The sequence below is a fragment of the Jaculus jaculus genome, chromosome 2, assembly GCF_020740685.1.
Source record: "Jaculus jaculus isolate mJacJac1 chromosome 2, mJacJac1.mat.Y.cur, whole genome shotgun sequence".
In the NCBI taxonomy this organism is placed as follows: Eukaryota; Metazoa; Chordata; class Mammalia; order Rodentia; family Dipodidae; genus Jaculus; species Jaculus jaculus.
In genome coordinates this window covers 113,776,302-113,801,337 of record NC_059103.1, presented here as the reverse complement: position 1 = coordinate 113,801,337, position 25,036 = coordinate 113,776,302, and the positions used below count along the sequence as shown (strand labels likewise).

Below are 25,036 nucleotides of genomic sequence, written 5' to 3'. Positions count from 1 at the left end.
GAAGTTTACCTTCACTAATATCTTGGCTGTAGCCACCATCTGGCTCAATATCAGAGGGAATCATAATGTGCCACGTCGTCATGCGTGCTTCAGCTTCCAGTCCAAATCCATCCACATTGCTGAAAAGTTCCAATCTGATTAAACGATTTGATGGAATGACTACAGCTGAAACCCCTAATGACTAAGGCCTCTATAGACACGTGTAAGCACTGGCCCCATCACAATGCGCCATTACTACCAGACAGACATTCCACACGAGCAAAAACAGCCTCCTAGTTTACCACAATGATGCCATTTTTAAGGGGTGACTTCAGAAATCCAGTCACTAACTATAATTAAAGTAATCTCCAGGGTGAAGATGATCATCTTTATATTTCAGACTACAAAGAGTCATTCACATAAGTGAGAACACCCTTCTGGCTGTGTCTTCTCTAGTTGCCTCTCTCTCCCTTCTTTGCTTCAGCAGCAGGGAAATACTAGACTGCTCTATCTTCCTATGGTCCTGGTCCCCGTTCCCTTGTGCGGCCCAATCAGGTTTCCAGTTACAACTGGGCAGGAGTTTCTTCTACTTGAGGGGCCCTGCTAGTGCTCTCCCAGCACTGTGCTCCACAGAACACTGGGCGCAGCTGAGTCATCTGGCTTAGTTATTCTTCTGTATTCAAGGTCAGCCACAGGCTCATTGTACATCTCCCTCCACCTCTACCTCTGTGACTGCCCCAGTGGACACTGAAGACATAGGTGCCACAGCAATCAAGAGAAAAGGCTAATTTCACCAGGTAACCTACAGCACTATACTGAGCTTTTATTTTTTTTAACTTTTTAGCTTTCCAAAGTGTGCATTTCATTTGTCTTAAAAGCAAATTTCCTTTTTAAAATTATGACTGACATATGGTGAATTATGGAAGTTTCAAGGTGCAGGGAAGTAAAGGGAAAAACTTATTATTTCTTTGCAAAGGCAACACTTACCCTTTCACAGGATAGTAAACAGGACAACGGAAAGGAAAGGAGCCCTGCTCTTCTCACAACAGTAAACAGAGCTCCGACCGCATGCTACCAAAGACAAAGCCATGCCATGACACTTACCTTCCAGCATGCAGATTAATCAGGCAGTGAGCAAGACAGCTGATGAATTCTTGGTCATGGTTCCCAGGCCCCAGAATCAAGTTTCTGTTTACAGTGAGGACCCTGAGTGAGTCAAGAAGAGCAACTTGCTGTGGAACGGTCTTGTGCGCCCGTGAGAACTGGTATAGGATGGTCCTGTTGAGGCAGTGGTACACGGCGTCCAGCGACAACCCCTGAGATCTTCTCTTTGACTGGCACATGAAGGATATGCTGTTAGAATGCGGACGCTAACACAAGAGCTGCTTGCCGTTTAGGCATGAACTCTGACTATGCACATGATTATGAACGTGAACTCGGTTTACGTGTGTCATGCTGACTCCCAGGGCTGCTTTTGCTATAAGGGATTCAGAACCCAGACACACCCAGACCCAACTGAAGGAGTATGAAAGACACAGTTCTGGCCGGGGAATCACCAGCACTTCCTTGGGGCACAGTAACCTCCCCAGAACACACCGTGGTCTAGTAGAAGCTTCAACCAAACTTATTTTGTTAACACCAATAATTCTTATGCAAATTTACTGGAGAGGGCACCTAAGATTTTGGTGAAAAAATGTTGATGTTATAGTTTTGTCCTCTCACTTGAGACTTTTGTCTAGTTTGCTTAACTTCAGATCTATGTTCTCAAAGATTGTAGGTGACAGGAGGGAACCTGTGTGCTGCACCATGTGCTAATAAAACAGGGTGGCCATATCTCCTAGTTTCTATGCCATGTGCCAAAAAAGATTAACTATATGTGCCAAACCAGACAGGTTCCTTAGTCAAACATACACAAGGATAAAAATAAAAACAAAAACACTTGACACCCTCAAGGGAACACAGAGCAGATAGTCATTTGTAGAGGTCCTACTGAAAAGGAGTATTTCTTCAATAGCAACTCTTCACACTCTGTAAGCCTTTATACATCAAAAGACTGTGGGCTGGAGAAATGGCTTAGAGGTTAAGGCACTTGCCTGAAAAGCCAAAGGACCTAGGCTCAATTCCCCAGGACCCATGTAAGCCAGATGCACAAGGTGCTGCATGCGTCTAGCGTTCATTTGCAGTGCTGGAGGCCCTGGTGTGCCCTCCTGTTCTCTATTTGCCCCACCCCTGCTTCTTTCTCTCTTTCTCAAATAAATAAAGCATTTTTTTAAAAAAAAGAAAATTATGTTGTAAAAACTTATCAAATGGATTAGGTTCAGGTTGGCAGGAGTAACACCAGTAATGAGGTCAGAGAGAGAGACTGACCATAGCTTGAGAAAAGCAGGCAATTTTACAAGGGGAGTACTGGGATCAGGGAAGGAGAAAGGGTTTAAAAACACATGTTTATTCCTTTTTAAATAAGTTTACCTTTATGTTAAATGTCAATATTCATTATTTTTTAGTTATATTTATTTTCCATAAACAGGAAAAGTTTACTGAAAGGAAAATATATGTTTTACAACTAATAGAGACAATAAATTACCTGTGCGATTAGTTGAATTATAAAATCAATAAGAAGTTTAGATTCCTTGTTGAACATGCCTTGCCAAAGTTTGTCCACCACACGTTGTGTGAAATAAAACACATTGTTTACCAGCACCTGATAGCTTCCTCCACTGGTGATAGGCAGAGATGCGTCCTCCCCTAAATAAAAAAAATAAAAAAAGAGACAAAAACAACAACAACAAAAGAAAAACTAAGAAAACTAGTATTTAGCAGCACAAGACCCCAAGGAAACCAGGCTAAGAAAAATGAGTGTACCAATAACACTTACAAAATATGACCAAAGCTCTTATGTACTACTTTAAGAAAACGATGCTCCTGGCCAAAAGTGTCAAGGTTCCACTGAACCTGATTACTAGTACCAACGCACTTTAAATTGACCTGTCGAACAGACTCTTCATTTTATATCTTTTAAAAAATTTATTTATGAGGAGAGAGAGAGAGAGAGAGAGAGAGAGAGAGAGAGAGAGAAAGACAGAGTGGAGCAATGAGTGTACCAGGGACTCAAGCCACTATAAAGGAACTTCAGACAAATGCCCCAATTTATGCATCTGGCTTTATGCAGGAACTGGGGGGGGGGGGATTGAACCCAGGCTATTAGGCTTTGCTGACCCAACTCTGCAGCTCCATTTTGTGTTTTTTGTGGTACAATTGATCTCACTTGACAAGAACAGGTACAAATATGTGATCCAACACTCACATTTGAGATCTCAGTCACATGTTCAGATAAAGACTTCTTGACACCAGGTATGGTGGCGCACACCTTTAAACTGAGCACTTGGGAGGCAGAGGTAGGAGGATCTTCTTGAGTTTGAGGCCACCCTGAGACTACATAGTGAATACCAGGTCAGCCTGGGCTAGAGTGAGACCCTACCTCCAAACAAAAGAGATTTCTTGGCAAATTTACTTGAAACATGTTAATTTAACAGCCCAGAGGTTCTGTGATTCATATGATCATCAATAATTCAAAGTATCATATAAACTAAGACTTTGTTTGTTTGTAGGGTCTCACTCTAGCCCAGGCTGACCAGGAATTTACTATGTAGTCTTAGGGTGGCCTTGAACTTACAGTGTTCCTCCTACCTCAGCCTCTCAAGTGCTGGGGTTAAAGGTGTATACCACCACATCCGGCTAAACGAAGACTTTTAATTTAAAAAATAATGCAGTTGGAGACAGTCTTGCTCTACACAGCTCAGGCTTGCCTGGAACTCGCCATCCTTCTGGAGCAGCCTCTCAAGTGCTGCTGGGGTGACAGGCTTCTATGACAACGCCCAGCGTTCAACCAATACCCTTCTTTCTCCAGCAAATTCTCATTTTGTTTTACATACGAACAGTGGCTCCACTGTAAATGTATCAGAGGCTGTATGTTTATTGTTATCAAATACAGATGTACTGAAGAATATTCTCACGTATTTTGACTTTCTGACCTAACAAACTGTAAAGACTAACATGCATATGCCAATAATTCCACTGTTCAACAGACAGGTATGACGTATACATGCACAGTCCCTATGAACAGTAACACTTAGGGGAGTTTCATTTAGAGTTGTCTCTAACTGGAAACTTCCATGTTCATCAACAATAAAATGAATGAACTCATATATTCATATGATATAATATTATGTAATAATAAAAACAAACCAACTTTTCCTACATGCAAAACATGGATATACCAAATACAAAAAAATGTCGATTATAAAAAGTTGAACTTGAAAGAATGCAGGAAAGAGATGAAGTTAAAAGGGAGATATAACTTAGAATTTACAAAGAGGCAAGTAATCACATAGGTACTTTTAGAAAATAGAATACAGCATTACCCAGTAACACATCAGCTGCAAGCAAATGGTCCATCACACTATCCAAAATGTAAGTCTGAAATTCTTTTTGCTGAGTTCTTGTAGATCTTTCAGGGGAAGCCTATATGCATACATAAGAAATTAGAATTAGAAAGAGATCTAACTTAAAAAAGACAGGGGCTCTACCATATTTACATTATGAAACATGCACAAGATGAAAGAAATTCTACTTTTAAGTTTGAAAGATGGGATGAGGGAGGTTGTTTGTGTGTAGAACCTTGCTTTTATTTTTGAACCACAAAATTTTAAACAATGTAAAGCAGAAATAAAACATCATCTCTGAATCCATTCTTTCCAAACCCTTGCCCTGAGCAAAGAATTTAGTAAACACTTGATAACTGCTATGATGTCTCATTTCCAATAGAGATCTGGCAGCTTAGAATAAAATATAAAGTAAATCACAGAGTCCTTAAAGCAAACACAAAAGCTCAAGAAACATAGTTGAGAACATTCAATGGGGAAGAAAATATTTATAACAAAAAGTTAATTAGGCAAAAAATTTAGGGCTAAGCTTCAATAGATGTCAAGAGAGAATAAACTATGGTTTCTAGTAACACTGTTTATTCTCTATTGAAGGATGCACATTAGACTGCCAGTGAGGATGTTTTCTTATGCTGGTCTATACAATGTTAAGACTGTGGGTGGTGGGGCTGGAGAGATGGCTTAGTGGTTAAGGCATTTGCCTGCAAAGCCAAAGGACCCAGGTTCAATTGTAAGCCAGATGCACAAGGTGGCACATGTGTCTGGAGTTCATTTGCAATGGCTGGAGGACCTGACTGTCTGTCTGTCTCTCTCTCTGACTCAAGCAAATAAAACTTAAAACAGACAGAAAGAGAGAGGGAGAGAAACTGGACAGTGAACTGATGGCAGTTTTCTTTAGTCCTCCTCTTGAGCAAAAGCTTAGGTCACAGTCTTGAACTACATTGGCCATTAGGGAAGACAACCCAGGTATCTGACTTCCAAGGGTGTAGTCTGGAAAGTACAAGGCCCTTAAGAAAAGTAACGAAGGATTCTTTTCTCATCCTTCTCAATGCCAGGCTCACTGGGCTTTGGACAGAGACCAACAAGTCAAAGTCTGGATGCTTAGGTGCAGGAGTGACCACTTCATACAAACGCTTGAGAGGCTGAAGTTGTGTAAGGCTGTCCATTCTACTTTAAACAAAACAGTCCTCCTCACCTGGACCAACACAAGGTGATCAGGGGAGAGGTGTTAATGAGTAGGTTTACCAAGACGAACGAGAAAATTATAGAGTATGTAAAACAGGGAAACAAGCCAGAGGTGCTTTATCTCTCAACAGTACTTGCTTTTATTTTTTAAAAAGTTTTTGTTTCAGAATGTTTTAAGTCTGCCTTAGTCACAGCAGAGTCTTAATCCTGTGATTCTTCTCACTGGATCTTTGGCAGAAGTGATCATGACAGAATTTGCACTTGTTATTGGCCCTGCTGCCTAGTTCAAATGGTCTTGCTGAGATTTATAGCAGCCTTCCTTTTAAAGGAATGTACCCATCAGTGACTCTTAAATACTTCACTGGGGGCTGGAGGGATGGCTTAGCAGTTAAGGCACTTGTCTGCAAAGCCAAAGGACCCAGGTTCGACTCCCCAGGGCCCAGGTAAGCTAGATGCACACAGGGGCACACACATCTGGAATTCATTTGCAGTGGCTGGAGGTCCTTGAGCACCCATTCTCTCTCTACCTGCCTATTTCTGTATCTCTCAAATATATAAATAAAAAATTATTTTACTTCATTGGAGTACTCTTATGTGCCAGACACAGGGCTTTTATATACATTCATGTCATTTAAGAAGCAAAATTCCACCCTGAAATAGTATTAACACCCCCATTTTAAAGACAAGAAGGTAACTGTATCTAAGTGTAGGTAGTCACCACTAGGATTTAAACTTCAGTTCTTCCGATTGCAAATCCCAGGGCCTCACCACCTCCTTCGCACTCTCTCCACTCTACTGAAATCCCCTACTGAGGTTAACAGATGCTCTACAGAGCAATACTGCAGCATACAGGCTACCACCTTCTTGACTTATAGATAAAGCTGACTGGCCCACCACACAACCTGAACACAGACAGGGAAAACACCTGTGGCATGCACTGGCCCATGGTAGGCAAACCTGTCTTTGTGGCAGAAACAAAGAAGCCAGGCAACAGGCAACAGATCTGACTCCAGAGGACACCACCTCCTTTTCAAGGCCCAGGGAAGGCCATGCAGAACCTCATGTCCTGCACATAGACCTGCCAACCTGGGACAGCAGTGTGGCCTAAAAGCTTTTAGGGGCTGGAAGCCTCTAAAACAGGATTTTGAGCATCTTGGTTCTGATTGTAGGCTTCCTATCTGAGTGACTTTAGGGTACTCTCACGGCCTACTGGGCACTGAGTTTGCTTGTCTGTGTCTCTGGGACGGGGGTGTGCTTTACTCTGAAGTATGACATGAGAAAGTCTTGCAGGTGATGTCTGGAATAAAGCACTGACTTCCTCAGACTATAGAAGCTTCCCACGACATGAGAAGCACTTGTCCAAACTCAGCACCCTTAGTTCCAGCCTCTGGGTACACACAAATCTCACCTGCTCTTTTCTCATGCTCTTTATGTGCACTGCCACAACAGTTCTCCTCCGTGGCAAATCCATCTGGGCCTTAAGAGCATTTAAATTTCTCTGTATGTCTTAAGAGCCAGGCACCATGTTATATATAGTATTGCATGATTTTGTTTAATGTTTACAGTAATTATCATAGACAGGTTCTTTTGTTATATAATTTTGAACATGGTTGAACTACAAGGAAGGTGGGAATTGAACTCGACCAGGGTTAGAGCTAGAACCAGTACAAGCAAAGTTCTCAAAATCCTTTTGACTGGGTGATGTGCATACATTTAACCTTTGCAACAATCCTGCAGGAAAATACAGTGAATAATATCATTCTTCAGATAATGAATGTAGCAATGCTTATGTAATAAACAGGACCAGCTTCAACTCCAGGCAGGCACTTACTGAAATCCCAAACTCTTCTCTTACATCTGTCTCACTGACTCTCTTATAGTGGGCTTCAGTGCTACATTCAAGCCATTCTGTATCAATGAGAATCATTTATTTTTTACAGACTACTAAAGAGAACTTCACATGTTCATTTGGTAGCTATAATCAAGTAAGCAGGTACTCTTATGATGAAGTTACAACTTGACTAAGACTGAAGATGGCCTGGTTCACATTTTCCAGAGTAACAAATATAAGTGGGCTTAAGTTCTTTTTTCATGTTGGTAAATAGAAAGTTTTTTTAAAGCTCTTGTGCCCACAGTAGTATGACCCTCACCTCGAGGTTAATGCATGTGACATGAAGCTTTTCCAACTCACACAGAAACAAAAATAAAAGACAAGTATGTAAGTCATCCATGATCAATGAATCAGCAATTAGGGTTCTTGTAAGTTGCAATGCTCACTGGACAGATAAACTCCATTCTATTCCTTTCATAACTGTTAATTCATTCAGCCCAGTTGTAGTTTCTTCCACACATCTCTTTGGAACATCATCTATTGTTTTATCTTTCCTAAGATATTTCAAAAATTTACAGTGTATACTAAGATACTGATCTCCTTTCTCCTTGGAGGATTTTCTTTTGTTTTTGTTGTTGTTGATTTTGTAAAAGTGGGAATTGAACCCAAGACATCATGCATTTAAGGTAAATGCTTTATGACTGAGTTCTAGCTCCAGTCCTATGTGCTTTCTGAGGTTTCCAAAGGGGACAAACTCTACACAGCAAGCTTTTAATCATGTGGCTTACTGATAAAACTACTGCTCTGCCAATATTAAACATTGTGGTCCTGATTACACTGCTTATAATGACTGGTTCCTAAGTTATATACATGACTTCTTTTAATTACTACATGCTTTCACATGAACAAGGCAAAATATCTGTGGTTTGAGGCTGCAATTAAACAGCTAAATAAGGCTGGAAAGATGGCTTAGCAGTTAAGGTGTTTGTCTGCAAAGCCAAAGGACCTTGGTTCAATTCCCCAGGACCCACATAACCCAGACTTTTACAAGGTGGCACATGCCTCTGGAGTTTGTTTGCAATGGTTGGAGGCCCTGGTGTGCCCTTTCTCTCTGTCCCTCTCTCAAATAGATAAATAATAAATAGAATATTTTTTTTAAAAAGCTAACTGCATCAGGAGGGGAGGGGGGGGACTTAATAGGATGATGTATATATATAAGTACAAGAACAGATTTATAGGTGTGGAAAGGCCTAAGTGAGGTCAGGAGAAGAGGCTGAGTAAAAGAAAGGTGGGGAAGGGCTAATCAAAGTCTAAGAGGGTATGAATAAGTCATATGGAAACCTACAAACCTACCTTTTTGGACAAGAAGCCATAGATTGTTACTAGAAAATTTTCAGTGACAGGAATGGGATACCTTCCTGTGAGTTGTTGGCCAGGGAGGTCCCTGATGCCCCCAAAACATTACAGGCTATTACTGAGGCTCTTGGTTTTCCACCAGTAATAGACAGTAAGACCCTATTGCTGAAAACTCCACATACTCGGACTGAAAGGTCACTGAAAATTCCTGCTGGAGCTGAGCTGAAAACTTCTTCTGCATAGACCAGCTGACAGAAAGCTGGAAAAAGCTATGCTGCATATAGTTCAACGAAAGAGAGAGAAATCATCAGTGGAATTCAACAGTGGACACTGCAAGTCTTAAATTTGGCCAGCCAGACCAAATGAGCCAACATATGCAATAGTGGCATGTCTGATGCCGGGTGTGGTGGCGCACGCCTTTAATCCCAGCACTCGGGAGGCAGAGGTAGGAGGATCGCCATGAGTTCAAGGCCACCCTGAGACTACAGAGTTAATTCCAGGTCAGCCTGGACCAGAGTGAGACCCTACCTCGAAAAACCAAAAAAAAAAAAAAAAAAAAAAAAAAAAAAAGTGGCATGTCTGTTATAGGAGAAACAAACTGCTTTCTAATTGGACTGGAGGCCTGCTTGTACTGGATAGAATATACGCCTGATACCGAAAACCTATGACAGGGTTAGTCATGAGCCCTAGGTGTGTAACGTCTGCTTGGTGTCTGGTTAAATGTATATACTATAGAGAGAGTGGTTAAGGCACTTGCCTGCAAAGCCAAAGGATCCCAGCTCAATTCTCCAGGACCCAGATAAGCCAGATGCACAAGGAGGCGCATGCATCTGGAGTTTGTTTGCAGTCCCTGGAGGCCTTGGCACACCCATTCTCTTCCCCTCTCACTTTCTCTCTTTCTGTCTCTTTCTCTCTCTCAAAGAAATAAATAAAATATGTATCTTAAAAATGTGCATACTATGCTCACCAATCAGCCTGGCATGCACTTCTCTTAATGTTCATACCTATATATTAATTTTACTCTCATCTTTTGTTAGAGAAGCTTCTCTTTTCAGGTATAGTGACTTTGTGTTGACTCGGAAAGCACCATGGTGTTGAGAAGAAATGACAGGGGAGTGCTCAGCACTGAAACATCTCTGTCACACTTTCCAAGGCTCAGGGTCCATTGTGGAAGAAAGAATGTAAGAGCCAAAGGAAGGGTAGGACTCCTTATTACATGCTCCTCCAGACACAAGATGGCCTGGATATCCATGACCTTGCAGTGTCTGACACTACACATGACCATCATAATAGGAGGAAAAGGTCAGGACATCAAAGTAAGAGTGATTGATTGAGAGGGGGGTGGGATATGATGGAGAGTGGAGTTTCAAAGGGGAAAGTAGGGGGAGGAAGGGAATTACCATGGGATATTGTCTATAATTACTGAAGTTGTTAATAAAAATATTTTTCTAAAAGCAAAATGCATCAGCCGCTAGAGGGAGCAATCTGATTGGTTGCCACACTCGAGAGCATGTGTCCACATCCAGAAGAAAAAAGCGGCCTGCATGGATCAAGTCCTCCACACATTCCAAGGCATGGCCTGTTTGCCCATATTTATATGAAGTGGCCAAAAGCAATTGAGTGTATAAACAAGGGAGCTTTTGTTTTCTTCAGCAATTTTACTAGGTGCGCATGCTGTTGTTTCTGTCTTCCCAGTGTTGTTTTGATCTGCTAAAAACAAAACAAAACAACACCCAAAGCCTTGCACTTTCTAGGCAAGCACACCCCTAGCGCTAGACAAGCATCATCTTATTTGTTTGTTTTTAGAGGTAGGGTCCAGGCTGACCTGGAACTCTACACTAATATTTTTTAATGGTTTCAGGACTGGTTATTTCTAGAGCCAGCAAGGAAGCCTTTTAAGGTACAAAGACACTCTCATTTTCTAATGCAGCATTGTTACCCATTACCCACAGGAAGAGCAACCAAGAAGTCCCATGCCTGTGGGGAAATTCACCTATGTGCAATACTTCATGTCATGAGCGGCACTGGATACTAGCAGTGATAGCCAATCGCAGCTATGGTGGCTGAGCAGGATTGAAGGAAGAAGTGAGGAGGTGGGGAATAAATGCCAGTATGTGCTATAAATGTCTGGGGGAGGAGTGTCATACACGTTCTACCGCCTGGACCTGTTTTAGAAGATATAGTTTTGGGGGATCACAGCCATGCTTTCTGCTTTTTGTACCTTCCTAGCTGAACAGCTGTGACACAAGCTAAATGTCCTGCAAAGCCTAAAAAAATTAGGTGACCTTTTATTGGAAAAGTTTGCCAATTCTGGGAAACAGAGTAAGGGCTGAGTTACACATGTGCTCCCAGGAGTGGAAAGAACACACTGACAGGGTCTACACTAGGCACTGATGGGGTGAAAACCTTCCCAGCCCAGTACATTCGGCCACACATCATCCCGATCCTGATTATTAATGTGATAATTATCAAAGCAATGCAAGTAAGTTACATGTGCAGTTCTTTGTCTTTACCTCCAGCAAAAGATCAATCAGTGGTGTCTGCTTGCTGGCAGGGGTCAGACAGAGGTTGTCTATTATTAAGACCCGCATGAAGTCAAAGACAAACTTTTTGGCTGGGTGATTGGTCAGATACGTCTTGGTTCCCACATTGCAGTACTCTGACTGGCTCCTGTTCATGCCCGTGTCTGCAGCAAAGGCTTTAAATTCCTCTGCTGGCGATCCAACTTCATCGTCGAGGTCAGTCACCTGGGGAAATCAAGTGGAGTCGCAGTCAGGTTTAAGTGGCACCTTTGGCTGTGAGGAGAGGCAGCATTCGCCCTGGGCCTTTCTCTGCTGTCAGGCAGGTCAATATACGATCTCACTCTGCCTCACGTGCCCAGCACTGACGGTGGGAATCCTTACCACATAGGATCTTTCTGACTGACCACTAACAACAGAGCTTCTTTATTTAGGTTGGTAAGTCCACTATGGACAGTCCACTTCAAAAACAAGAATATTACTATATGTGCATATCTGAAGCTGACCTGCTGGGAAGTCCCACATCATGGAGCTTCAGACAAAAACTTGACATATTGGTGATACCGAAGAGATGACCCGTTTTGCTTGGGTGAACAACGTTCAAAGAACAAAACAACACTGCATCAACAAAATACCCACAGAACTATTGCTAATTTTAACTCAATAAGAGAGGTGGACAAAGTAGAAAACAAATTACAAAAAGGGGAAAAACAGTTAAATATTATAGAAAGTTATATTTTTATGCAAAACAAGCATTCTAAAATTATAAGCAAAATGAAGTTCTAGTCACATGCCATTCTTGTCTTTCTCCTAGAAATCCCCACAATTTTAGAATGAGCATTTCATCTTTATTAGAGAAAACTTAGCTTGGAGAAGGCAGTTTATTACAGATTCTACTGTCTATGAGAGGAGTAAGAGGAACAGCATGGAATCTTGAGGTGTTACGGGAGAGTAACTATCTGAGCTTGTTCGAAAGGACAGGCTTATCTATACTACTATGACTGTGGCCAAATAATGTTCTAGTAAGTTAGAGCAAAATAAGAAGCGAGGGAAAGTAAGAAGAGTTGAGCAGAAGAAAGAACCACCTACATTTACTCATTTATGAAGACAATCAACTCTGATTTATAAAAATGAAATCTAGCAATTACCTGCTTCTTGATGTAAGTTAAATAAATTTGGCCTGGTTAGAGCTCTGCTACCTATAAGGAACATTTCATAACTACACAGCTCCCTTCATGTGAGAAAAGAAAGAAACGGCAACTTCTGGGAGAGGCCAGGCACCGACAGTGGCCTCACAGGAGGGGTGCACGAAAGCAGGAAGTGGAGTTCTCTGCTGGTCTAGGGGAAGCAGCCGCAGACAGGCGTGTAAGAGGCCGTAGAGAAAATGATGGAACTGCGAGGTGGTCAGAAGTCACTAGAACAAACTAGTTCTAGATTGACCCTTCTCTCCCCTTTCCTACCATCTCCGAATAAGGCCGAAGATTGAAGGGGAAGACGGCTGCTGCTAATGCACACAGGAAGTCGGGGCTCATCCACACGGAGGCGAGGTCCGGAACGTGGTGATACAGGCACCTGAAGAACTGCATCAAGGTCACCGGGTACTCTCGGAGCCAAGACCCCTCTTCCTCTGATTGCCACGGCTACCAAGGGAAGAGGAGAGATGACATGTTAGAGGATCGACTCTTCCAAAAGGAGCCTTAAGGGTCTACCACTAGCTGGCTTTGGTGGTACCTGCCTGCAAACCTAATGCTTGGGAGGTGGAAACAAGCGGATTAGGGGTTCGCAAGCCTGTCTCATACAACAAATACACTAAACTAGAAATGTCTACTACTCACTACTCTTCTCACACTGGAGGAATTAATGGTCTAAAACTCTTTTTTGTTTTTTGTATGTTTTTTTTGGAGAGAGAGACAGAGCAACTGGTGCACCAGGGCCTCCAGCCACTTGTGCTACCTTGAAGCACATATACGACCTTGCACGCTTGCATCACCTTGTGCATCTGGCTTATGTGGGACCTTAGCGGTTAAGGCTTCTCAGGAGCACCTTAACCACGAAGCCATCTCCCCAGCCCTAGAACTCTTAACTACGCACAAAGGCAATTGTGGGTACATGTTAACTAATCTAGGAGTTAACTAAACACACAAAAACCATACCCCTGGACACTGGTAGGATGTGTATGTTCACTAGAGGATGAACTTGTAGTCAGAAGCTCATGACAGCCACTGACTTTGACGACCCTTCCCCATCAATGTGAGCATAGCTGTGGTGCAGTGGCTATCCACCTCATGCTGCCCAACTGGGCATCACACCACAGGATTAGGGTCATGGAGAGGTCCCTTCATCTTCTTGATACTTACAGCAGCATCATACAACTCAGTAATAATATTCTTAAACATATACAACAAAATAATGGTAGGTAATAAGAATATATATATTTAAATACATAAAGTTTGCTTATGAATATGAACCAAATTAAGAATCCCAAAGCAGGCAGGAGGAATGGCTTAGTGGTTAAGGCACTTGCCTGAAAAGCCAAAGGACCCAGGTTTGATTCTCCTGGAACCCACATAAACCAGATGCACAATGTGACACATACATCTGGAGTTTGTTTGTAGTGGCTGGAGGCCCTGGCATGTCCATTCTCTCTGTTTCTTTCTCTCTCTGACACACACTCTCTCTCAAATAAATAACAAAAATAGGGCTGGAGAGATGGCTTAGTGGCTAAGGCATTTGCCTGTAAAGCCAAAGGATCCCAGTTCAATTCTCCAGGACCCACGTAAACCAGATGCACAAGGGGGCGCATGCATCTGGAGTTTGTTTGCAGTGGCTAGAGGCCCTGGCAAGTCCATTCTCTCTCTCAAGTAAATAAATAAAAATTACTTTAAAAATAAATAAGAAAAATAAAAGAAAGAATCCCAAAGCATTCTAAATTACCATATATATATATAGTTTTGTTTTTTTGAGGTAGCTAGCTCAAGATGACTTGAATTCACTATGGAGTCTCAGGGTGGCCTTGAACTCATGGCAATCCTCTTACCTCTCCCTCCCAAATGCTGGGATTAAAGGCATGCGGCACCACGCCTGGCTTGTAAATTAATATATTTAAATGGCAATAGTTTTTAAAAATGTATTTATTTGCAAGCACCGAGAGATTCAGAAAATAGAGAAAGACAGAGAGAATGGGCACACCAGGACCACTAGTTGCTGCAAACAAACTCCAGACATATTTACCACTTTGTGCATCTGGCTTTATGGGAGTACTGGGAATTGAACCCAAGTCATTAGGCTTTGCAGGCAAGTGCCTTAACTGCTAATTCATCTCTCCAGCCCTAATGGCAATACTTTATTCTTAAATGGCAGAATAACAGCTTTGACATCGGCTTTATCAGGTACATATAATCAAGGCACCTTGGTGCCTTTCTCTTAAAAACAATCCTAAACTGTATAAGCAAGCCTAAGTCATTATTCACAATATTCCTGCGAGATAGGAAGCTACACTTTTTTTTTTGGATGTTGTTTGTCTTTTGTTTTTTGAGGTAGAGTCTCACTGTAGCCTAGGCTGACCTGGAATTCACTATATAATCTCAGGGTGGCCTTAAACTCACAGTGATTCTCCTACTTCTGCCTCCCAAGTGCTGGGATTAAAGGTGTAAGCCACCACGCCAGGTTTAGGAACCTACATTTTTGTCCTTTATTCTTCCAATTCTTCATCTCTTAGAATAATCAGAACAGAAAAGGCCAAAAGCTAAATAAAACTTGTACTGTTAACATTTTTAACTTTCCAATGAAAGTTATTTTAGAGTTCTGTAACACATAAACTGTAAACACATAAAAATACATCATGATTATGTACATGTATATGTTACAATACATGCATTATTAATATCAGTTAATACTCATGAATCACTTGGTATAGACCAAGTGATGCTTTTGTAAGTATCATAGGCATATACTAGCCCATTACCTCCTCAGAGCAACCCCAACGGGTAGATTGTGTTCTCACCAGACTTACGCTGAGCACACTGCAGCACATAGAAGCTGGCATGTCTGGAGTCCCTGAATGGGTTCCAGCGTCTGTAGTCCCTGCCCCTTACAGTGCTGGGCACAGAATCTAGGGCAATACCTTTGGCCTCAGAATCTGTGGTCTTAACTCCAGTGAGGTAAGAAAATAGGGCAGGATCTAGAGAGCATGCGATATGTAAAGAACAAAGGATTCCTCTCCACAGAAACACGTCTCAGGCAGGTGGACTGTAGCAGTTCTGAGCCCCCGAGGGACTTACTGAGTTCAGCATGCTGCGGAGCATTCCCAACAGTAAAAAAGCAGCTTCAGTGCAGACATTGTGGATGGACGAGACCACAGTTCCGCTGGAAGCAGGAACCCCAAAGATAAATGTCCAGATGGAATCCAAATCAAACTGCAGAGTTCAACACAATTGAAGATTAGTTGCTAAGGAGGTTCAGGAGATCCTTAAAAGTTCTACTATTCTAAAAACTTTTTGACACTACCATTTTGAAGTGAGTAATAACAGAGCACTAGTAACCCTCTATCCTACATTTCAAACCCCCAGATGGTTACATTATGTGTCATCCGATAATCAGTCTGAGCAAGCAGCTACACTTAAGTGTTAGTTTCTACGTTTTCTATAAAGTAAACACACAAAAATACATGTTCATTAGCAAAGAAATGAAATTATAGATGCAACAATGTTAAGCAAGATTTTTTTTTTTAAAAAAAAAAAGGCAGGATGAACTCACTTTCCCCCATTCTAAGCAATGTTCTGATCCAAATGGATTTTACGTACAGGTAAGATGCCACAAAGCACAATCAACGAAGATGTTTACTTGGAGCAGTTTTATGTTACACTATATAACTGCAGTTTTGTACTTTGAAATTGTAGGAGCAATCAAGCTTTACTAAGCATGAACCTCCACCTTGATCTAATGTATGGGTACAGCTGACTTGATTTTACTTACAAGTTTGACTGATTTAAATAACATTTGGCATCAGACAGAAGCAAAGTTGTGCTTACAAGCTAAATTCCTACATCTTCATGGATCCACAAATATAAGCTACTTGGAGAAAACTATGACCGTCTTTAATTAGAAGTCAAATAAAGACTACTGTCTTCCTGAAAATGTGGATTTATCTCTCACTAAGAAATTACAAATGCCTTTCTAATCAGAACTTGCACCCACGGCTTGCATTTTTAATTCGCTGGAACTAGAGCCCCATGTTCAGGAAAGTCACAGTACTCAAACACCCACCAACATCATTTCCAGCCCTCACGCAGACAGTCATGCAGAGCAATCAAGAAGAAAGGGCCAAACATTAACAAAGGATTTCTTTTTAGGAAAATGACACTTCAGATTTTAAGCCAAATCCAACCTTAGATGTCAGAAGTGACAGCACGTATAGCAGGTTTTACTGAGATTTTTTAGCACACACAGTGACACACCTTTCTAGGTAATCCTACCTGGCCACCCTGCTTACATCGGCTGCTGATGACAGGCACACTGACCTGCAGGTTCTCAGGCAGCTCACTCACGGGCTGCTGCAGAAACAAGGCCATGAGGAGAAAATAGAGGGCAGGGACATTGGTGTGCTTAGGAAGGAAAGACTGAAGAACTGGAAAACCGGGAAAATGACAAGCATCCCGGTTAATCTCCCTGACTGTGGACCTCCCGCCGGCACTCCTGCCCACGTTGAATCCTAAGACGACAGGAAAGACAAAAAGAAGGTTAATCATCAGTAACGGCAGTAACTGTGTTCCACGAACAAAAATATTCCTTATGGTGACACACCATCCTGAGCATTCGTAAGTACAGGCAGGTAACTGTTCAAGGACTGAACTGATTTCAGTCAGGTCGCTCTACACTCTCTGCCCACTCGGGCACAGGTTTCCATGCACAGCTGTGACAATGAAGACCATGCTTCTTTTTTTTTTTAATTTTTAATTTTTAATTTTTATTTATTTATTTGAGAGCAACAGACACAGAGAGAAAGACAGATAGAGGGAGAGAGAGAGAGAATGGGCATGCCAGGGCCTCCAGCCACTGCAAACAAACTCCAGATGCGTGCGCCCCCTTGTGCATCTGGCTAACATGGGACCTGGGGAACCTAGCCTTGAACCGGGGTCTTCAGGCTTCACAGGGAAGCGCTTAACCGCTAAGCCATCTCTCCAGCCCAAGACCATGCTTCTTGAGGTGGCATGAGCTCTCCCCACTAAAGGGATGACTTCTAACATTCCTGCTCAAAATGGAGGATGCAGCAACAATGGAACTTCAAGATACACTTGGCAAAGAATAGTTAATGCACTTCATTTGTTTTCTTTTAAATATTTTATTTATTTATTTGACAGAGAGAGAGAGTGAGAGCGAGCGAGCTAGATAGAGAGACTGGGGGGGGGGCATACCAGGGCCTCTAGCCACTGCCAAAGAATTAATATATTTTGAAAATATCTTAAATCATTTACCTTGATTCAAAAGCTAGCCTTTGTGACTAAACAGCATGATCTTCAAACACGACCTGCGCTCTGCTGGAGAGCTACTAGGTACAGGGTGGCAGATCGCAGCCCACAATGGCCATGGCCGCCTGGGCTGAGCTGATCAGTCACTGTCCTCGGCAGAAGCCCAGCCTCATCAGGGGACAGGCAGTGCTCACTGCTGTGGCTTTTGCACATTGATTTCCTTTACACAGGAGTACACTATGACGTCAGACCACCCAAACATGATTCCTCTGCCACTCCATTCCTAGCATCATGCTGGACAGAGGGAATGTCAGCCAAAACTTCAAGAAGTCTTTGGTGAACAGAAACCAATGACTGATTTTTCTACTCTAAGCCATTAATATTTCAAATGGAAATTTATATTTTTTAATTTGTCCTTTCTATGATAAAGAACATTTATTTGCTACTATCATTTAATATAATAAAAGAACAATTTATATGTCTGGGTTCCTTTTTTAAAATATTTTTTAAGAATTTATTATTTATTTATTAGAAATGAGAGAGAGAGGGAAAGAGAGGGGGAGCCACTGCAAACAAACTACAGATACATGTGCCACCATCTGCATCTGGCTTACGTGGGATCTGGAGAATCAAACCTGGGTCCGTAAGCTTCGCTGGCAAGCATCTTAACTGCTAAGCCATCTCTCCAGCCCATGGGTTACTTTTAAAAGTATTTTATCTTACCCAGTTGCTCAGTATGATATGAATTAACCTTTTAAACAATACTCCACTAATTAACAAAAATTTGCACTGCAATTTACCAAGCTCTGTTATATATCATTTCACTTCCGAATCACAATGAACATGTGAATTTGACATTGTTATTATCTTTCTTGTGTGTACTGCTGGGGATCAAACTAGGTCTTTTGTATGCCAGCCAAGTATCCTACCACTGAATAACATCCTCAATCCTATTATCATTTATTTAATCCAGGTAACATATAAGTTGTTCAGAATGAAAATTCAGTGAGTGCCAACTCTAGACTATAGGAGTATGCTGTCTCCTTGACCTCTTAGTGGATTGTTATTTCTAAAAAGCTGGCTAGACTAAAACATTAGGTTACTTATTGCTTATAGTAAATTCTACATGAAATTATAAATGCACAAGTGACATTAGAAAAGTAAAATAAACTCAATTTGTAGATCATAAGAAAAATTAATACCATGGGGTAGAGTGAGGGTGAGGCTCAGTGGTAGAACACTTGTTAGTATTCTATGTAAGAGGCCCTGGGTTGGATCTCTAGCTCAGCAAAATTAGAAGAAAAAAATACTAGTGTTCTTTTCTGTGTTCCAAAACATCATACTATTTGACCCAAATAGTTAACTGTCAGGAATGTTTAACATAAGATCAATAATTAAGCATTAATTTAGGTTCAAATTATAGCTATATGGACAGTATTTTTATTAAAACATTTAACTGAAACTACTAATTCCCAACTGAAAAGTTAAAATCATTAGTTGCTCATTAGATCAAGGAGAAACAGAAATCAAGTGAGATGACAGATACATCTGCCATTCAGCCACACATGCACAGTGAGACAGATTTAGGGCAAGTTAGTCACGTGGGACTGAGTTTAAATGGACCACTTTGTTCCTTTTCTGGAAGCAGAGTAGCACACGCACTGGGCACGCAGAAATCAATGAAGGACAAGTTGCAAGCCAATGCTGCATGTGAGAGATGAGTAAAGCACCTCTTTCTAATACTTCTCAAGTGACACCAGACAGAAGTGCCTAGGGCTAACTCAAGCAATGAGATGAGGACTTAAGGCACCATGACTGTTGGCCCAGAAACCCTATGTCACTACCAGTCTGACTCTCCTCACTAAGGAAAGTTAGCATGTTTGTCTCCAGAGTCCAGACATGATCTAGTCAAAGAATTCTGCAAAGAGCAATGCACTGCATAAGCCTGAGTGGTCATTATTGTGCTGCTTTTTTGCCTGCAAAAGAAGCAGTACTGGAATACTTTCTGTAGGTTGGTTTTGTGTTCATATAATTGTAAAGCTGAGTTTTGTCATGGAAAGTTTTCCTTTCACCATCTATTATAAGGGAGACTTTTGCTGGGTAGAATAGTTAGGGTTGGAAGCCATAGTTTCTTAGAGTTTGGAGAGTTTCATTCCAGGCCCTTCTAGCTTTTAGGGTTTCCATTGAGAAGCCTGAAGTAATTCTGATGGGGTTTCCTTTGAAAGTGGTGTGCTGTTTTTCCCTGGCTGCTTTTAGGATTTTCTCTTTGGTGTCAATGTTTAAAGTCTTAATGATAATATGTCTTGGGGAGTTTCTCCTTTGGTCTAGTCGGTTAGGAGTTCTGTTTGCTTCTTCAAAAGGGGTCCAACTGAAACTAAGGACAACTGGCGAAACAAGCAAGGGTGTTTTCCTGTGAACTGGATACCAGCACAAAGGGGAAGGAGACCAATACAGAGAAAACTCAACTCCTACCAAATCAGACAGCCAGAGCCCCAGAGGCCCCCAACACCTCAGCACTGAAGCAGACCAAAAATGAACCCAACATAGCTCAGGGAAATTTTGCAGAAGAGGGGGCGGAAAGAATGTCAGAGTCACATGTTGGGTCATGATATGCAGAGACATTTATCGTACCAATAACTGTGGGCTAACTCCACAATGCACGACCCATTTACATCAACAAGGAGGGTCCAATGGGAGGGGGTAGATCATAGATGAGCCTAAACAATGGTACCAAACCTGGCTGTATTTGCTGAAAAGAAAACTAATAAATTAAATTTAAAAATAAAAAAATAAATAAAAAATAAATAAATAAATAAAAAGAAGCAGTACTGGAGGCTGGGGAGATGGCTCAGCAGTTGAAGGTGCTTGCTTGCAGAGCCTCCTGAGCAAGGGTTCAATTTCTAAGCCACCCACATAAGCTGGATGCAAGAAATGGTGCAGTGTCTGGCATCTGTCAGCAATGACAAGAGACCTAGCTATGTGCAACACACACACATGCAAATAGTTATTTTTAAATATTTTATTTTTTTATTTATTTGATAGAGAGAACAAGGCACAGGAACAGAGAGAGAGAGAGAGAGAGAAAGAATGGGTGTGCCAGGGTCTCCAGCCACTGCAAACAAACTCCAGATGCATGTGCCACCTAGGCATCTGGCTCATGTGGGTCCTGGGGAATCAAACCAAGGTCCTTTGGCTTTGCAGGCAAGTGCCTTAACCACTAAGCCATCTATCCAGCTCAAATATATATTTAAAGCAGCAGTATTGCTACTTAGCATTTATAATTCACATACTCAATACACTTCACATCCGTTCCTATCTTTCCATTATTTCTCCTTAAGTAAGATGTTTTGCTTGTTTTGAGATAGAGTCTAGCTATGCAGCCCATTCTGATCTTGAACTCTCTCCTTGTTCCAACCGCTGGAGGGTTGGGAATAAAGCCATAGCACATCACACCCAGATTTCTAGGAGCTTATTGTATAAGTTGGTAATCTAAATTTCCAGATTCTAAAGTATTCGTAACTATTCACAACAATCACATTTTCCTCCATTGTCCATGCAAAATAGTGATATATTTTTAAAAATATTTTTATTTACTTATTTGCAGGTAGAAGGAGGTAGGACGGAGAGAAGGAGGGGGAGAGAGAGGAAGAGGAGACAGAGAGAGAGAGAGAATGGGCAAGCTAGGGCCTCCAGCCACAGCAAATGAACTCTAGATGTATGTGCCACGTGGTACATCTGGCTTTATGTGGGTACTGGGAAATGGAACTTGGGTCATTAGGTTTTGTAGGCAAGTGCCTTAATCACTGAGCCATCTCTCTAGCCCATGATGTATTTTTTTCACAACAGAAAAATATCTATAATGATTACTTAACCTTTATAGTAGACAACTTTCCTGAGCAAGTAATGGGCAACTTTGTGGATTAAGAAACACTTGTAGGATTGGAGATGGCTCAGCAGTTAAAGGCATTTACTTGCAAAGCCTGCCAGCCTGGGTTTGATTCCACAGTTTCCACATAAAGCTAGTTTCACAAAGGGGCACATGCATCTAGAGTTCATTCACAACAGCAAGAGACTCCGACACACCCATGTTCTCTCTCTCTTTCAGACACACACACACACACACACACACACACGCACACTCAAATAAATAAAAATATTAAGTCCCCCCATGGGATAAGAGTATACCTCTGTGTGAATCTGTGATGGCATTTTTAGGGGTAGATTCTGAAAGCTCTGACCTGATCAGCATAATAATCCCTTGAGGAATTCATAAGCTGATGCATTATCAGGAGGTCAGGTCTGGATTGAGAAGTAGGATGTTGGGGGCATGTCACTGGGGGCATAGCTGGACATGGCCCTTTCCCTTCCTGCTCTCATCCTTGCTTCCTGTCTGCCCAAAAGTGGAGAGCATCCTCTGGTACAGTTCCTGCCTCCAGGACACTTTGTCCAAGTGTGCATATGGGGTCAAATGTGAGACTGCAACCTTGAAAGTGCGTGCAAAATAAATTCTCCCCTTAAGGTATTCTTGTTAGGTTGAAGTACAAAGTATGGGTCAAGGAGATAGCTCAGTGGGTAAGGGTGCTTGCTGTGTCTGAGGACCCAAATTTGATCCCCAGCACCCATGTTAAAAACCAAGCACGGCTGTATGTACCTGTAACCTGGAGACAGGAGATGGGTGGGTCTCCCCAGTAAGCCTGACTAACCAGAGCTTGAGGTTTAGGTAGAAACCCTGACTCAAGGCAAGAAGGGTGATGAGTGATAAAGGAAGACACGTGGCAACCTCCAATGGCTTTTGCACTCATGTGCACAGGGCACCCGAATCTGCACACTCCACACACACACACATACACACTCAAATTACAGCATAAATTCTGATCCTAACTTTCTCATGTGATAGGGTATGTAGAAATTCTTAAGCCGGGTGTGGTGGCGCACACCTTTAATCCCAGTACTTGGGAGGCAGAGTTAGGAGGATTGCCGTGAGTTCAATGAGTTCAAGGCCACCCTGAGACTACAGAGTTAATTCCAGGTCAGCCTGGACCAGAGTGAGCAGAGTGAGACCCTACCTCAGAAAACCAAAAAAAAAAAAAACCCAAAAAAACAAAAAAGAAATTCTTGATATAAGATCGTTAAGATCAGACAAATCACAGTTACATATAATTTAGTACAGGCTTTGACCTGAGTGATTGGGAGTTAAACTCTGACCCTCCCTAGCTGTGTAATCTATCAAATACATATGACATACTTATACTTCATACACTTACTAGACAAATGACACAAGTTATTATGTAGCAAGTATTTAGAAAGTGACATAGAATAAACTCAAAATCATTAATTCAGATCTGATAATTTGCTAATTAGTTATTATCAGAAAATAACATAATAAAGTCATAAGAAATTCTGAGTTTTCAAATTTTAATATTCTATCTTTAATGTGAATGTGGAAGTTTCTCAGCTTTTCTTTTTCTCATACTCAAAATTCACAATTTAATGGTTATGAGATACTACACAGTATGCACTTATATGAGATTTAGAAATAAAACGTAAGAGGTTATTTTAAAGCAGACAATGATAAAAGCCTCATACCTAACACGGTTCCTATCTTGTTAGTTAAGACAGAGTCAGTCTGTTCAAGCCATCCTCCGCCGCTGAGTCCTTCCTTAAACTTGATGAGAATAGACTGGTTACTCAGCAGGACCACCAGGAGCCTCATGGCAGCCGTGACGGTGGTGGGATGCAAGTGCTCTTCCATAAACATCATAATCCAGTCAAAGCCCAGCGTCCTGACCAGTTCCTCACAAGCTCTAGTCAGAGACAGATGGATTTAAAGAAATGACATCAGTTTCAGGATTTAGGATTTCAAAGTAAAAAGAAACTTATGATTGAGTTTCCTTCTGAAGATATTCTACACTTCAGGATTAAAGCAAATCTGAGCAAAGTGGATGGCAACTCCTTGTGTTTGACATGAACTAACCATACCATATGGGCCCAGGAGTTTTAAAACAGTTTTACTTACTGCAAGTTAATACTGGTCTTTTCTTTAGATGTATAAACTAGTTTTAGCAAGATATCTAGAAGTCTGTTCCTCAAAAGTATAAGATTAGCAGACACAAGGCCTCCAAACTCTTCTTCAATTCCTATAAGGAAAATAGATACAATAAATATACCTAGCAGATAAACTATGGTAAAATATCCAACATGGTTCACTGAAATCTCACTGAAAACTAAATCCTTTAAGAAACATTTTCTCTAAAACTGATTTCCACTGAAGTAGACAAAAAAAGGCTTCGTGTAAAATAACTTCTCTTTAGAACTCTGAAAACTGTTTATTTCCATTTGTGACACTATCTAAAGTAGTACCAGTAAAGGCCTCAACCCTATTTTACATTGATAATCCCCCTTCTTCAACAGACTGCAACCATGCATAAGAACCATAGGAATAAAAGAATAATTACCACAGAAACTCAATCTCTCAGGTCTTTAATCTCTGGTTTCTTTCCATATACAGTTAAATTTACCAGCATGAACTGAAATTATCAGAGAAAAAGCCACATCTATGTGACAGAAACTATACAAGGCTGAGTGACAGACTACAACTTCCTGACCATGGAGACTTGGAATGTTGCAGGTCCACAGTTAAATTGTCCTGGGCTATCTTTAGTTTCCTTAATGGCCAGTCATCGCTCACCTGTGTGTGTGACCTACCATCTTTGTGAGTAGCAGGGAAAACCTTTTAGAATGTATTAGTCATCAGACCACTGGCTTTCACCAACCAAAGGTAAAGCACATCACCAGAGAGTGCCTGACACTCACATCACAACTGTCCTCGCTGGGCTGTGACTGATGCCTTGACTTAGGATTTTCCTTGGTCCTCTAACTACAAAACTTTCATGAATATGTCTCCACATTGGAGCATGTTATGTGATGCAACATGCATCTGTTTTCCTAGGCCTCACATTTGGTTCAAGAAGAAACCATCTCTCTTTCCTTTGGAGGTGAAGGTTGTGTTCTGTATCAGCACTAGACGTAAAACTGAAGATAGAGAATCATAAGCTAATTCAACACTACATAAAGCAATGTCAGAATCACACAGCTCAGAACAGGTGCAAGCACACACAAATGAACAAAAGAAACAGGAAAGAGCTGGAGGAAGATAGGAACTCAGAGTGCCTGACCAGCTCCACCATGAAAACCTAGGGGGTGGGTGACAATCTGTGCTCTCGCTTCTGGTTAGGCAGAAGGTCAGGCTGAACTTGA

The 25,036-nt window shown here is 41.5% G+C and overlaps 1 protein-coding gene across 6 annotated transcripts in view; it reads right to left on the bottom strand.

Annotated features, from left to right (window-relative positions):
- Wdfy3 (WD repeat and FYVE domain containing 3) overlaps nucleotides 1-25,036 on the bottom strand; it is a 250,165-nt gene that overhangs the window by 67,087 nt on the left and 158,042 nt on the right. For 5 of the 6 annotated variants that reach the window (XM_004661584.2, XM_004661585.2, XM_045143337.1 and 2 more), the window contains 10 exons: nucleotides 23,796-23,916; nucleotides 23,366-23,583; nucleotides 16,787-17,022; nucleotides 15,593-15,727; nucleotides 12,773-12,952; nucleotides 11,307-11,540; nucleotides 4,401-4,500; nucleotides 2,564-2,724; nucleotides 1,084-1,313; nucleotides 10-119 (listed from right to left, as the gene is read on the bottom strand). In XM_004661584.2, the coding sequence (XP_004661641.2) occupies nucleotides 10-119; nucleotides 1,084-1,313; nucleotides 2,564-2,724; nucleotides 4,401-4,500; nucleotides 11,307-11,540; nucleotides 12,773-12,952; nucleotides 15,593-15,727; nucleotides 16,787-17,022; nucleotides 23,366-23,583; nucleotides 23,796-23,916 (1,725 nt within the window). The remainder of the gene's footprint in view (nucleotides 1-9; nucleotides 120-1,083; nucleotides 1,314-2,563; nucleotides 2,725-4,400; nucleotides 4,501-11,306; nucleotides 11,541-12,772; nucleotides 12,953-15,592; nucleotides 15,728-16,786; nucleotides 17,023-23,365; nucleotides 23,584-23,795; nucleotides 23,917-25,036) is intronic. The other variant, XM_045143336.1, reaches the window with a different exon arrangement.